Here is a 14,442-nt window from a genome sequence, read left to right on the forward strand (position 1 = left end):
AAGCTAGTTCTAGCAGTTTGGAAGTGGCTACTCACTGATATCGTACTTTACCCATCCATTGCACTTACTAGTCACATAGTGTTCGTCCTCATGTCTCCGTCCACATACTGCACTGTACACGGCATTCAACACACACTAGAATACATGGTTCTGCCTATGGAGACTGACGCAACACAATGCTCAAGATAATTCGTGTTATTTAATTTATTTAAGTTTTACTATTCTGCAAAAAAACAAACAAAAAAACAAACAAAAAAAAACCTATAATGGTGTAATGATTCCATTTGTACAATAGTATATGTTATGCTTTTAATAAACAATAGGTTGCTCTAATTGCAAATTTTGATAGTTTGATGTTATAATAAATTGTCATTTAAATACAGATAGTTTTCTTATAGTGAAGCAAGAGTATGCCTATACACAGAAATACTGCACTGTACATTTGTTCTGTGTTATCATTCAGGAGTCTTCTGATTGCATGTCATGGGGCGCGTTAACCTCTCCTTTTTCCCAACAGACACCACTTTCCCAGCATGCTCCCTGCTAGTCCCTGACCGGCACAGACTGTGGAAACATGGCGGCAATTAGTAAATACTTGACAGCTAAAAATTCCTCCATAGCGAGCGCCGTCCTCGTCGCCGTCTACCTCCTGAAGAGGAGACGCAATGCACAGAATTACAGAAGGTACGTTGCAACAGTTTCGGCTCTCTAATGACGGGCATCGATTATTGACTGGGCAAGAGCCTGGTTTGCAAATAGGTTCAGAGGGTACACTGTCAGCTCGGTCCGGCAGGTGATGAAGGTTGGGCGGGCTAAGGATGTAGTAGAGATCAGGGATTTGTACAAGGCCGTGATAACATATATATATTAAAAAAATAAATAAATAAATACTACAAGTTTTAATTTGCCGGTCATTTTGTTTGTTAGTCTAGCTAATCGGGTCCCTCTCTCGCCATAAAACAAGACGGCCATTTACAATCGGAGCTAAAGTGACAAAAGATTTGCATTGTCTGCAACATGTTATTTGATATCACACATAAGACAAATGTAAAATAACAGCTATAGCGAAGGCTGTCCAAACATATCAATAGCATCTAATCTAACCTTAGTGAACTGTACTAAGCAACTATAGTGATTGTTCAACGGTGATGTTTTTGTCACTGATACCAAATGTTCAAATTCTAATGTTCTTAACGATGATGAAGTTGGTTTATCATTCGGCCGGCTTCTATTCGCATTCCAGCTTCTTATTGGCATCCCGCAAATGTAATACAAATTGAATAAATAACTGAGGTATTTCAGGGGTTAAATCCGTTTTGAGCTGGTTATAAATATGTGTGACGTATAGTGGTGCCTCTTCTGTGAGAATCAACTTTGAAATAAGCGACCCAGAGCGAATTAACAAACGAAATACCCCATTTACTTATTCAATTTGTGTTCGCGAATAAGAAACCAACTTCAGTATTGTGAATTTCATAATCAAATGGTGTCATATAGTTTATGCAGTTACTGTAACATGAATCTGTAATGAGTATATTTGTGCATAGTTGCATAAAGGATCAACATTTTATAAAGAGCGTGTTGACTATTTTCTTTTGCAGTAAGAAAAGCGGATCAGACTCTTCTCTGTTAAATAATGATGTAAGTAGAATTGTGTTTCAGCAAACATAAAATGTGTCTCAAACAATGCCCTTAAAAGCTGTATTCAGTTTCTTTACCAGTGTGAGTCTTGGTATTTCACATCACATTGCATAGAACTGATACAGAAAGCCTATTTTCTGAACTGAATAATTGTATATTTTAAAGAAAAAAAGTGGTTTAATTTAATGAATAATTTTATGAATGTATTGGATTCGGACAAAATATCTGAAGCATCAAACCGCGCACTAACCTACCTTTTTAGATCACCTTGACCCTGGCTTCAACCAGTCATGTCATTTATTATGACATTAGAAAATGAATCAGAGATTTCCTTTGACCTGATTGGTCGATACAAGAGCTTAAATCTCTGATAGAGGACCTTGAATGTTATCTTTCAAACTATGTTTAATCACTGTTCCAAATCAATCCGCCTGCATTCGTAAAAACAGTATTTGTGTATTTTATCTTTCTGCTTGTTGAAAGACAATTTCTTGTATCTGAATGTTGTCTCATAATGTAGACTACTGTGCTTCCTAGCTATCTCTTTAAATTTGGTATACAGCAAATTAAGTGAAAAGTGAAAAGCGGCAATACAGTAACCACAATAGCATCTGGTCTCCGGTTTGAATGACAAGTTGAAATCAAACAACTGGACACAGTCTAATTACTTTCAGAAACTTTAAGCATATCACAGTAACAACACAGACACCTCGCATCTCTTCATTAAAGCCAGGAGAAGGAGGCTTTGACTTTATGAGCACACACTGAACAACTTACTGAACAAACAGCAGACTCAGGATTAACACATACTGCACATAACTAGATATTTTTATCTAGATTTTTTAAAACTTTTTATTTGAATTATTTCGCTACTAAATGTTAGATCTAACCATAGCTTAAATACTGAAACTTACACGAACAGGCACTCAAATCCAAATTAAAAAAAAAAAAAAAAAAATAGCTGTACTTTTATTGTTTACATGCTTTACAAACAGTTCACAAGCCATGTTTGCTTTTCTGTATGAGGTACCTGAACTGAAGAACAGCTCTATGTAAGTAGAAGTAAGTAAGTAGTAATTTTTTTTTTTTTTTTTTTTAATTATTTGGCAATTAGAAATACACACAGTGTCCATGAAGCCCGGGAAGGCGAGACCACAAATGGAATTTTGCACAAACCGCATTACTCATGGAATAATGGAACATGTTTGTATTTATTAGCAACAAAAACTAGTGCTGCATAAAATCTAAAAAAAAAAACAAATAGAAAAACTAAATATTATATATTTTTTATCCATTTTTTAATAGCAGTAGAACCGTCATAAGAGGGTGTTATTGTCTTGTAAGTCCCTTCACGTTATGTTACTCGCCCTTGCCTTTGGCACGGGACATTTATCGACACGAGGCGAGCCTTATCAGAAAATAAATCCCTCTTCAGGTTCTATTGCTTCTGATTTCCACCCCCCCTCCCTTGTTCACAGTTTTGAAAAATGATATAGCCTCATCAAAAATGATTTAGTCTCAGTGAAAAATGGAAAATATATTGACTAATATTCTACAAGTAAACCTATAACTTGATTATCTGTTTTTTCACATTTGCCTTTCTTGTTGCATCTTCCATTTTCTTTATTCTTATAGAAAGATGGCAAGAAAGAGAAGGCGGTTGTTGACAGAGTATTCTTTGCAAGAATCTGGAGAATCGTGAAGATTATGGTGCCTCGAACCTGTTGCAAAGAGGTACTTATTTTTCCATTTGCTGATATGCATACACAGCATGCACTGTTGTGAGATTATAAATTGCCAAACGCCTTTACATAAGACTGGGAAATCTGTTGAATTGACATCGCTTCTTAAAATGGAATGTTGTAAAATCCGAGTCTAGAACCAAATGAACTGTTGGTACATAGTATACCAGTTGTGAAGAAAACGTTAACCATAGAATCAGTAAAAAGCTAGAACTTATCTCGCCCACCCAAATAATACATATTCTGTAAGTTATTTGACTTTGTCTGACAGTCATTTACACCAAATAAAATGTAATTTGATTGTTTTTAATCATTTTTGTTTGCACAGTAAAGCATCACTGCATTGTACAGTAATGACATACAGTCAGTCAGTCAGTCTTATTCAATTTTTCTTACACAAAACAAGTTACTCAGGAAGTCTTATTTTAAAAGAGGGTGGGAATTCAAAGGACAAAAAACAGAGCTGACTTGAATTCAAAGGATAGCTTGTTTATCTGGTATTCCTTGTTCTATCTCGTATTTCCAGCTGTAGATCACCCTGCCTTGTTTGCTTTTGTCCGTTACATTTGAGTGTCGCCTTACTTCAGGCAGCCAATGGAAAATGAATTCACAGCTGCTTCACAAAAATCTACATTTGTAGAGCTACCCAAAGATCATGCAATTGCATTTTGCTCAGAAGCTGGTATGATTCAGTTTTGAATCAAGCGTTTGTTCTTTCTGTCATTGTATGTAACATGTTAATTGGAAGAGCAGTGGTTTTGCACTGTTGCAATATTTCATACAGAGATACCGTATCTGACCTTAAATTCAGTTAGTTAATCACTGATAAGAGCTCTGACTATTCAGAGTGTGTTTGACTTATTACCTATTTACCTTGGCACTTTGCACTTTTAGTTGAAATAGGATGTTCAGCATATCAAAGCAGTCACAGTAAAGTTGTTTTAAAAGTAACTTCAGGTCACCATCACAAGTGACTTGCTTAAATGTCCTAACCATTAAAAAAATAAATAAATATTGAAAATAATGTATTTTTGACTTGCTATATGCTTATTTATATCTTTATTGTTTGGCTTTACAGAAGTTCCTGCAATGCTTTTGTAAGGAGACTGTAGGGCCTGTTTTCCATTTTGCTGTAATAAGGCATAACTTAATTTAGCAAATAAAAAAATACATTTTGGGGGAAAAAAGTATATATAACTTAAATGGGACATTTTCAGCACCATTTTATAAGGGAAACTAAAAAAAATCTGTAAACCAGTCTAAATGTTGGTGTTTTTAAACTGCAGTTGTATGCATCATGATAGTCCTGGCCAGCCTATATACAGTAGAAATATGCGCACATGAGTTTGACTTGTATGACATTAAACACTGAATAGTGTGTTCACGAGGATGTCAATGTTGTCATTCCTGAACTTTGTCCCAATTTACCATTTCATCATCAGTCAGGATATCTGCTGCTTATTGCTGTCATGCTGGTGGCTCGAACGTATTGTGACGTGTGGATGATTCAGAATGGCACCCTGATTGAAAGGTACATTTATGGAACTGTTTTGTTAAAAGCATCATTTCACTGGTCCCTGTTCACAAAACTTTAAGGAGGGTTTTAGGATTTTATTATTATTATTATTTTTTTTTAATTAATGTTTTAAGAATTTTTTTATACTGTCTCGTAGGTGAAACTGTTTTTTTAAAAACTAGAAAAAAAACTTAACCTCTCTAAAACAGTTTGAAGTTTTCATGTACAGTCATCCGTCACATATCCGCCCTAACCGTTTATCCTCCATGATCAAACTCTTCAGCAACGTTCGTTGATTGTTGAACAGAGAAGATTAGTTCAGAGATTGTAGATCCTACCAAAGTTTTCTTACACTGTGTTGTATGTACTCTACCATTGCTGTTGATATGTAAATAAATCCTGTTCGTCTGCAGGGCATATCAACTTCAACCTCCTTCTCGATCTACTGCCTGTCACTCGGCAGTGAATGCACGCGTCCACACGGCAGACAGCTGTTCTGCCACAAGCATTAATACCCTGTATCTTTCTAAACAAGGGATTTAGGGGAGCTGCCTAATAAAAACTGAATCTCAAAACAATAATTGTATGAATATAGTAATTCTTAATGGTATTTAAAACAGAATTCATTTATCTGCCTCTTTACATATCCGTCCTTGCTCTGGTCCCACCGCAGATGGATACGTGACAACTTACTTTACTTACATTTTTAATTAAGATTACAAAAACAAATTCCTTAAGAACTTTTGTCTTTTAAGAACAATGTCTTTTTAAAACGCATTTAAAACATTTTACTTAGAGATGGATTGGATGTATAAAATCAGTTTGATGTCTTAATTCTAACTACATAATAAGCTGAAATGTTTTTTTATGAAAGTAAAGACCTTTAAAAATGTTATTTGTGTGTTTACATAAAGTACCCACTTTTTCTTAATTAAAAATGTTAGGCTTTTTAATTATTATAAGAAAAGCGAGATTTAATACACTAATTAACAATACCCAAATTACTAATGACATATGTTTTTAGTATTCAAGTTTTTATGATAGTAAGTCTTTAGAAATGTATATAATTTACATATTTTACAGCAAACATTTAACATTCCTTTTTAATCCCCTACAGTAGTATCATTAGCAGAGACACCCAGTTATTCAAGTAGCACTTTTATTGGTTCAGTTCTGCCTTGCCAGTGGTAAATTCATTGTTCCATGTAATTTTAGCATTGAAAGGTACTTGCATCATTAACTGTGTTGCAGCTTATGCATCCTAGTTAATTACAATATCTAAAGTTTAACAGTTTCCGTAAGAAAGAGATTATTTACAAAAAAAGAAAGTCATTTTGTTTCTGCATATTGGGCGTGCTGTACTCTGAACTCCCAGCCTGTATTAGTAAACATCTTACATGGGCATCTGACACCTTGTGTACGATCGAAATAATTTGGCTGCAAGATAACTTGCTGGTATACTTTTAAATACCAGAGTTACTCCTTGAGCTTTGCATAGTTTGCTTTTTGGAAAATCAAAAAGAATGCAAATAGAGTAAAATCTGCTCTTGCCAGCCAGTGAATGCGTGAGGCCCATTGAATAAGCAGCCGTCTAGTAAGCACAAATGCTCAGACCCTTAGGTGACTGGTAAATTCAGTTTTCTGTGTCGCTAACACATGCAACACTTCTGAATCAGTTCTGTTTAAAGAAGCTTTCTAATTGTATCCATGCAGCTGCTTTGTGTAGTTCCGATATTTTTGCTCACTATGTTTTAATGTGGTTTGCAGTGCAATTATTGGCCGTACTACAAAAGATTTCAAGACCTACTTGTTCAACTTTATCGCTGCCATGCCACTTGTAAGTGTTTTTTTTTTTTTTTTTTTTTTTTAAATGCCTTTCTTTACATTCGTTTATGGTTTCATTTTGCTCTTAAATGTTCACCATTAAGTAAGTGCCAGTTTATGGAATAAGTCTGTACCAGGTCATCGAATCATTTAAAACTGTTAACCTTGTATTTCCTCTGGAATCTTGGTACAAATAAGGCGCCTGCACTATTACACACAAATTATTTGCATGTTCCTTTTTGGGGGTTAAGTATCTGAGATTATTGAATATTTAAGAGCCAGGTAGTGTATAAAAATAGCAAATTAATTTTAATTTCACACGCAGCCATTCTTTGATTTTATAAAAATTATGGTTTAGGCTGTATGTGTGCCGTTGAACACTCTTGCATCACAAGGCAGCGCCATAATGTATATGTTACAGTAGCACTGCTAGTACCTTCATGTTGTATTCATGATGAAAGTAAGCAAAGCTTTTCTTTTCTTTAGATATCCTTGATAAACAATTTCTTGAAGTTGGGTCTAAATGAGCTGAAACTTCGATTCCGTGTGAGGCTCACCAAACACCTTTATGATGAGTATTTGAAGTAAGTATTATTAATACATTTTTTACCCAGTGAAATCACTGGACCAATGCAGATGACATAACAATTTATAATGCCCTTGGATATTGAGATAATTTAACCTGTACTATTTATATATTTCCTTCTTGTTTTAACAGAGGTTACACCTATTACAAAATGGGTAACCTTGACAATAGGATAGCCAATGCAGACCAGCTGCTAACTCAAGACGTGGAGAGGTTCTGTAACAGTGTAGTGGACTTGTACTCGAACCTGAGCAAGGTAAAATATATTCTGTTCCTCTGCCATTTTTTATTTATTTAGTATGTGTAGCATAATTTCCTGGTGTGATAATGAGAGCTTAATTTCCAGGCAAGCCAGTTGTATATGCTGTTTTTGTGTTTACTATGCTTAGATGTGTTAAACTGTGTCTTGTTTCATTACAGCCACTGCTGGATATTTGCTTATATATCTTCAAGCTGACAAGTGCAATAGGTTTTCAGGTAGATCATTTTATTACCAGACCACTGATTTATCCCTTCGTTTTGTGGTTTTTCCAGATTTGACAGATAGTAAAGTTTTTCAGTACATTAACCAATAATTAACTTTCAGGGTCCTGCCAGCATGATGGCATATCTGATTGTCTCAGGCCTCTTCCTTACACGTTTAAGGAGGCCTATAGGCAAAATGACAGTGACTGAGCAGAGGTATGAAGGAGAGTACAGATACGTCAACTCACGGCTCATCACAAACAGGTGGGCAAGTGGAGCAGTAGTGAACGTGTATCCGACGAGCTTGCAAATATCCAATCACATGTGATTTATAGTTTTATAGATTTATAATTTTCTAAGTGTTTTGACTTGTTTTTCTTTGCACAGTGAAGAAATTGCCTTTTATAATGGAAATATGAGAGAAAAGCAGACAATCCACGCCACTTTCAGGAAGCTGGTAAGAAGTAATTGTATATGTGCTCTGTCTATTTTTGACATACCGTTCCCAATGCCCCCATTTTCTTTGACCACGGCAATAAATAAAATACTTCAGACAACCATTGTCAGTGTCTGTCATCCTAAAGAACAATCGATAATGAGCCAAAGCCCAGTTTGAGTGACTGTAAAGCAATAAAAGGTTGCATTGCTGAAGTGTCACATACTGTAACTGCTGCTTAGGACCCCTGATAATCGCATTGTGTCCTTTTTAATTTGACCAAAACGGTGCCCCTATGAAATGTATGTTATGGTAATAAGAAAATCGTTTCCTTTTGTTCGTTCCTAGGTTGATCATTTGCACAACTTCATCTTCTTCCGGTTCTCCATGGGCTTTGTGGACAGTTTGATTGCCAAGTGTAAGTAATTCTCCCAGTTATTTTGATTTTGTCATCTGCAGGAGTGAATATCCCAAGCAACTTGCATTCACAGTAGTAGAGGCTGCATGAATGCTTCCATTTGGACCTTTTTCTGGTCTCTGATTAGATGTGGCTGTATGTTATCTTCAGAACTTTCCTGCGATATGTTATACACCAAGTTATTCCACAGACACATGTTTGGCTGAGCTATTTTATGCTATATTTCTTAGTGTAACATAAAGCAAATTGTTATTGCTTCATTGCAGACCTTGCCACAGTAGTCGGTTATCTGGTGGTAAGCCGTCCTTTTCTGAATCTGGCTCATCCTCGCCACCTTAACAGCACACACTCAGAGCTGTTGGAGGTAAGGGTTTTTCACAAAAATAAAATAATGCTGCATTTTACGGTTGGGTGTGTTTCACATACAAACTTTGCTAAATATTTGTAAGTCAACAATCATTCTTACTGATTACAGGTGGTGGGAAGTTATCACTCTTTTTCTATCAAGTATATTGCTGTTCATTAAAAGTCTGATCTCTTATTAGGATTACTACCAGAGTGGTCGTATGTTGTTACGGTTGTCCCAGGCTCTGGGTAGGATTGTGCTGGCTGGGCGGGAGTTGACGAGATTATCTGGGTAGGACAGCATATTGAGCTGTTAATATCTAATGTCCTCCTTTACAAATCCTGTTTGAAGTCACAACAAATAACGCATGCATTGTCATTATTTGTTAGGTTCACCACTCGCATCACGGAATTAATGGAGGTCTTGAAAGAGCTTAACTCTGGCAAATATGAAAGAACCATGGTTTCCCAGCAGGAAAAAGGTAAGTGAATGAAGATGTAACATGAACATAAAAGTACATCTAAAAATATAGTTCAGTTGCTGCAGATTCTTGCATGTTATCAAATAACTTTCCATGGGATATCATGGACTAAACTATTGGAAGTTGTAATCTTGTGAGATGTGGCCATTAAACAAATTAAAATAAGTGCTGAGACACAGGATCAACACGGCAGCTCTTGAGCCTCTGTTTAAAAGTTTTAGATGTCAAAAAGTAAACAAAGCAATATTATGCTCGTGCACACGCATACTGGTCTCTTTGGAAGGCCACCTGGGTCAAAAACAGGTTGTGCTGCTTTAGAGCGAGTCAGAATCTGTTGTGAAGTGCCTTCCTTAAACAGTGCCCAATGTGCTGGAAATGTTGTATAGTGATTTTTATATAGACTGTATATGTTATATATTTTTTGTTGTGACTTTGTGGAATATAATAAACAAGAACCAAAATGAGTTTTTTTTTTTTTTTTCCCTTCATTTATCAACGCCATTTCCAAGTTTGTTTTATTTCAAGTGTTTCAAGTTAAATTTCAGTTTTTGTTTGCTTTTTCAGCTTCAGAAAGGCACAAGTAAACCTCTTGTTACTGTGTTATGAAAACGTGTCGATGGCCACTGTTTACTGCGAAGAAATGGCAAGGAATGAAAAAAGTTACAAATAAAATGCACTGTCAATTTTATGTGCTATTTATTTTGTAAATAAAACAACGTTTAACTTGAACTGCTATTTGGCATCCTTTTGTTTTGTAGTTAATTCACTGAGCTAAAGTAAGGCCTGCACAAAGTATTCTCTACACCTGGGATATTTTTCTACTTTAAAGTGTTGCATATTGTAACATCTAGCTATAAAATAAAGGAACACATGCAGGGGCCATGCCCCCCTGCCCCTGCTGCTATGCTGTCTCTGCCTGCATTCTTAGCAATATAATGGCTTTTATTACTTTTTGAAAACAAACGTATATTTAAGTTCTGAGCGAATATTCGAATGTGAAAATCCTGTGTTCGTCCCAGCACTAGATAAAATACAGATCAATAAGGGAACACAAAACTACTCAATCTTAAGATTTTGAGCTGCATAAATGAATGCTATGTTGTAATTTTGTATTTCACATGTTTTTCGTTTTATGGTTAAGGTCAGGAAGGTTTGAAAACATTGTCACTGGCACCAGGCAGTGGAGAAATCATCATCGCTGATAAGATTATTAAGTAAGTGCATGGAAACATGGGTGGGTTTGTTTCATTTTTATTTCTTTTTTATACCAAGCTGCATTACATCAGAAGCTGTTTGGCTTCCGGCTTGGTTTAGTTGATATTTGCAACCACTGGGTCGTCCAGTTTTAACATAAGGGAAGTTTTTAAAGCTTGCATACAAAATAAGCACTGCCTGTGAAGGAAAACTGTGGAAGAAAAAAACATATAACTTTGTTCATGGTGGTCTGTTGCAGGTTTGATCATACACCACTGGCAACGCCCAATGGAGATGTTCTAATCCAAGATCTCTCCTTTGAGGTGTGTTTGTTGGCTTTTATTCCTTTACTTGCGAACAATAAACAATCTATTACTGCAACTGTTAGAATGTTGCATCGTATACTTGTAATTTTATAAAAAAAAAAAAAAAACTTAGATTAGGGCTGTTGATCAAAAGCTTGCTGACTCCAAAATAAATTAAATATGAGGATCAATTTTTATAAATGTTCTCTGTGAACCTTTTATAACCACAATCCATAACTGAGCACAGGGCCAGATTTTTTTTTTTTTTTTTATTTTTTTTTTTTTAAGAACCCTAGGTTTAACAGTGGGAATGAATCAGGCATAAATGAATTTAACAAATTAAAAGTTACGTGCTTATGTAAGATATTGTTGACTATTTCAGGTGAAATCTGGTACGAATGTTTTGGTCTGTGGTCCCAACGGCTGTGGAAAGAGCTCTCTTTTCCGTGTTCTAGGAGAAGTAAGTATTGTTAAACAGAAATGCAGATTTAGAATTCTTGTAGTAAGTTAGCAGTGAAAACATTTTCAAATCTTTTTTGTTGTTGTTTTTAGCTGTGGCCTTTGTTTGGTGGGCGTCTCACCAAGCCTGAAAGAGGGAAATTGTTTTACGTTCCACAGGTAAGATTTTCTTCATTTCAAAAGCAAGTTTGTTGCAGTTTATGCTTTTACATGTTTGAAAGAATGGATGATTCATTCAAAAAACTTTTTGTTTTAAAGTTGTTTTCTTACAATGATATTACAATTTTTGCAGAGGCCATACATGACCCTGGGAACACTCCGGGACCAGGTCATTTACCCAGACACCTACGAAGACCAGAAGCGGAAAGGAATTTCTGATCAGGTAAGTGTGAGAGAGTAGCATCTGTGGTAAACTTGGTATGTGATTTTATTATTTATTTATTTTTCAATTATAAATTGCTCTTCCTTTATTAGTTAAAAATCTTATCCTGTATACACATGTCTGCTTCATTTCCCCATGTGTGCTCTGACAGGTTCTGAAGGAGTATCTGGACAATGTGCAGTTGGGTCACATCCTCGACCGGGAGGGAAGCTGGGATATTGTCCAGGACTGGATGGATGTTCTAAGTGGGGGAGAGAAACAGAGGATGGCTGTAAGTGTTTTTTTGTTTGTTTGTTTACTACACTTTGTGAAGTGTATCTATAGGTTATAGCAGTAACAGATCGTTTATATAATACACTAGCAAAAATTAAAACGGAGAAATGTGAATGTGATGATGATTTGCTGGTATTTTCACTGTTTATATTGTATTGTCCTGAACATGTTAAATTCCCATTTTTGGTGTTTTCATGTAGCCTGTAGTTACAATGTAGTTGGTAGATTGAGTTGCTAAGTGTTGTTGGCTTTTATTAAACCTGAACAATTAGGTCAGCAGAGTTCCTTACATAGTGTAACTAACTGAAGGACCAAGTCAATCTTCCGCTGTCACCTTATGCATGAAAAGGAAATTACAATGCAACATATAGGGAAATTCAAAAGTTCACAAATTAACAGCTAACTTGTAACAAATAAATGCAAAGATGTTCATAGAAAGGTGTACTGGACTACTTTTTATAAAACATAAGCACAACTTTTTAAAAATGTTATTGTCGTAGATGGCACGTCTGTTTTACCACAAGCCTCAGTTTGCCATCTTGGATGAATGTACCAGTGCAGTCAGTGTTGATGTTGAAGATTTCATCTACAGCCACTGCAGAAAGGTAATGCCATGATTTTGTCATCTTTTAATACAGGTGGTGGCACAAGGTTTGTATGCAGATGTCAGGGATCTAAATGATATAACCTTGGCTTTGCCTTCTGTCCTAAATATACAATAAGTGAACAGTGGGCAGTATTGAAACAAACCGTTTCCATATGCATGTCAAAACCAATTGTAAAAAGCATGTGCGAGATAATATTTGTAGGCTTATTCATAAAGTGAAATAACTGTTAAGGATTTAAATGTACAGAAAATCAATGTAGTGTACAGTGTTAAGCACTTAGTTTCAGAAGCTTCTAAGGACTTGTTTAAATTATTATTATTATTATTGTTATTATTATTCTTTTTTAGGTCGGTATATCCCTGTTCACAGTGTCTCACAGAAAGTCTCTGTGGAAACACCATGAGGTATGTTTATTGTATGAGCTTCATCTATGTAATGCTGTCTTTATAAAGACAGGATATTGCACAGTGTTTTAATGTGTATCAGTATTGGGAAGCTATGTCGTACTATTCTAATTATCACTCATTAGGGATGCATGTCCCCCGGCTACAGAAATATAGAAGAGCTTCAATTACAAAAGTATGTTGTATTTGGTGACCCATGTCTGGTAAACTGTCTATCCAGTTCTTTAGCCCAAGTTACTGAATGCATCTGTATGCATATTGTAATTATGCAGCCTTTAGAAATACTATAAGAAACAAACTCCATGACAAGCGTTTCAACTAGAAGTCTTTCTCAGTGTCTCCGAAACATTTGCCTTTTCATTTATTACGTTTCTTTTAGTATTCTTAAATTTAACACTTCTGAGTGTGTAGATAGATAGATAGATGGATGAATTATGAAGCAGGTATGTAATGCATTCCTTTCATGCATAAACCAGTAGCACTAAATCTGTACTGTTGACTAATTTGGTTTTGTAATTAAAATGGCATTGTATTTGAACACAGGAAGTTCTTTGTACTTTTCTCTAATATATGTACTGTAGCTGACAGAATGTCCTCATCTTAATTTGTTTCCTCACTTGTAGTATTACCTACACATGGATGGAAGAGGAAGCTATGAATTCAAACCCATATCAACAGAGACAGTTGAGTTTGGATCATAAAGCCCAGGACATTTTGTTAAAGAAAGATTCTGCACTTAAATTTAACAAAAAAAAAAAAAAAAAAAATAGGAAGAGTTTTTAATTATTTGTAATGTCTGTTTTGATGCTACTGTATTTGTCCAATAATTTTGTAGTATGTTGCTAGCAATTGTATATTTGGATTTACTGTAATTATTACTTTACTAGGTGCCAGTATATGCGTTGGAAATGCTAATAGCTATGGCTTGTAGAATATGGATTAATTAATGATTGGGAATTAACCAGATTATGCTTAATCATTCAAAACAGAGTGCCCATGCAGTTGTGTGAGATGTATATTCAAATCATAACATGGTATTTCCTTGACCTGAAAAAAATAGTTTCTCCATAATCTACTGCCTGTTATGTGTAATTAGTAAATCAAAGCTTTAAGATAAAAATAGTGTAATGATCAATGTGTGTCAGTTTTGAAAGTACGCACTTTGGGACCGCTGTAAAACTAGGGTTTGTTCTATCCAGGACACTGTATGGTAATAACATAAGAATGCACTACATAATGGCATGCATTCAGGTATGCAATAATTTCAACTAAAGTAAGTTTTCATTAAAAAGTCTAAAACAGTCTGTGGTGGAGTTCTTTATTGCTGCATTTTTTATCTTAATTGTTTTGGGGAAAATGTCA

The 14,442-nt window shown here is 35.3% G+C and overlaps 1 protein-coding gene across 1 annotated transcript; it reads left to right on the forward strand.

The window, feature by feature from the left end:
• The first annotated feature begins 541 nt into the window (after positions 1 to 541).
• Positions 542 to 14,381, forward strand: LOC121327147 (ATP-binding cassette sub-family D member 3). Its single transcript, XM_041270989.1, has 23 exons — positions 542 to 684; positions 1,602 to 1,641; positions 3,277 to 3,375; positions 4,826 to 4,914; positions 6,667 to 6,736; positions 7,210 to 7,307; positions 7,442 to 7,565; positions 7,730 to 7,786; positions 7,896 to 8,038; positions 8,162 to 8,231; positions 8,559 to 8,628; positions 8,895 to 8,992; positions 9,174 to 9,265; positions 9,364 to 9,455; positions 10,597 to 10,669; positions 10,909 to 10,972; positions 11,337 to 11,414; positions 11,507 to 11,572; positions 11,706 to 11,795; positions 11,947 to 12,066; positions 12,569 to 12,673; positions 13,024 to 13,080; positions 13,704 to 14,381. Exons 1-23 carry the CDS (start codon positions 575 to 577, stop codon positions 13,779 to 13,781), a joined length of 1,983 nt encoding a protein of 660 aa, XP_041126923.1. The 5' UTR covers positions 542 to 574; the 3' UTR covers positions 13,782 to 14,381.
• The last annotated feature ends 61 nt before the right edge of the window (positions 14,382 to 14,442 follow it).

Source organism: Polyodon spathula, chromosome 14 (assembly GCF_017654505.1).
Source record: "Polyodon spathula isolate WHYD16114869_AA chromosome 14, ASM1765450v1, whole genome shotgun sequence".
NCBI classification, from domain to species: domain Eukaryota; kingdom Metazoa; phylum Chordata; class Actinopteri; order Acipenseriformes; family Polyodontidae; genus Polyodon; species Polyodon spathula.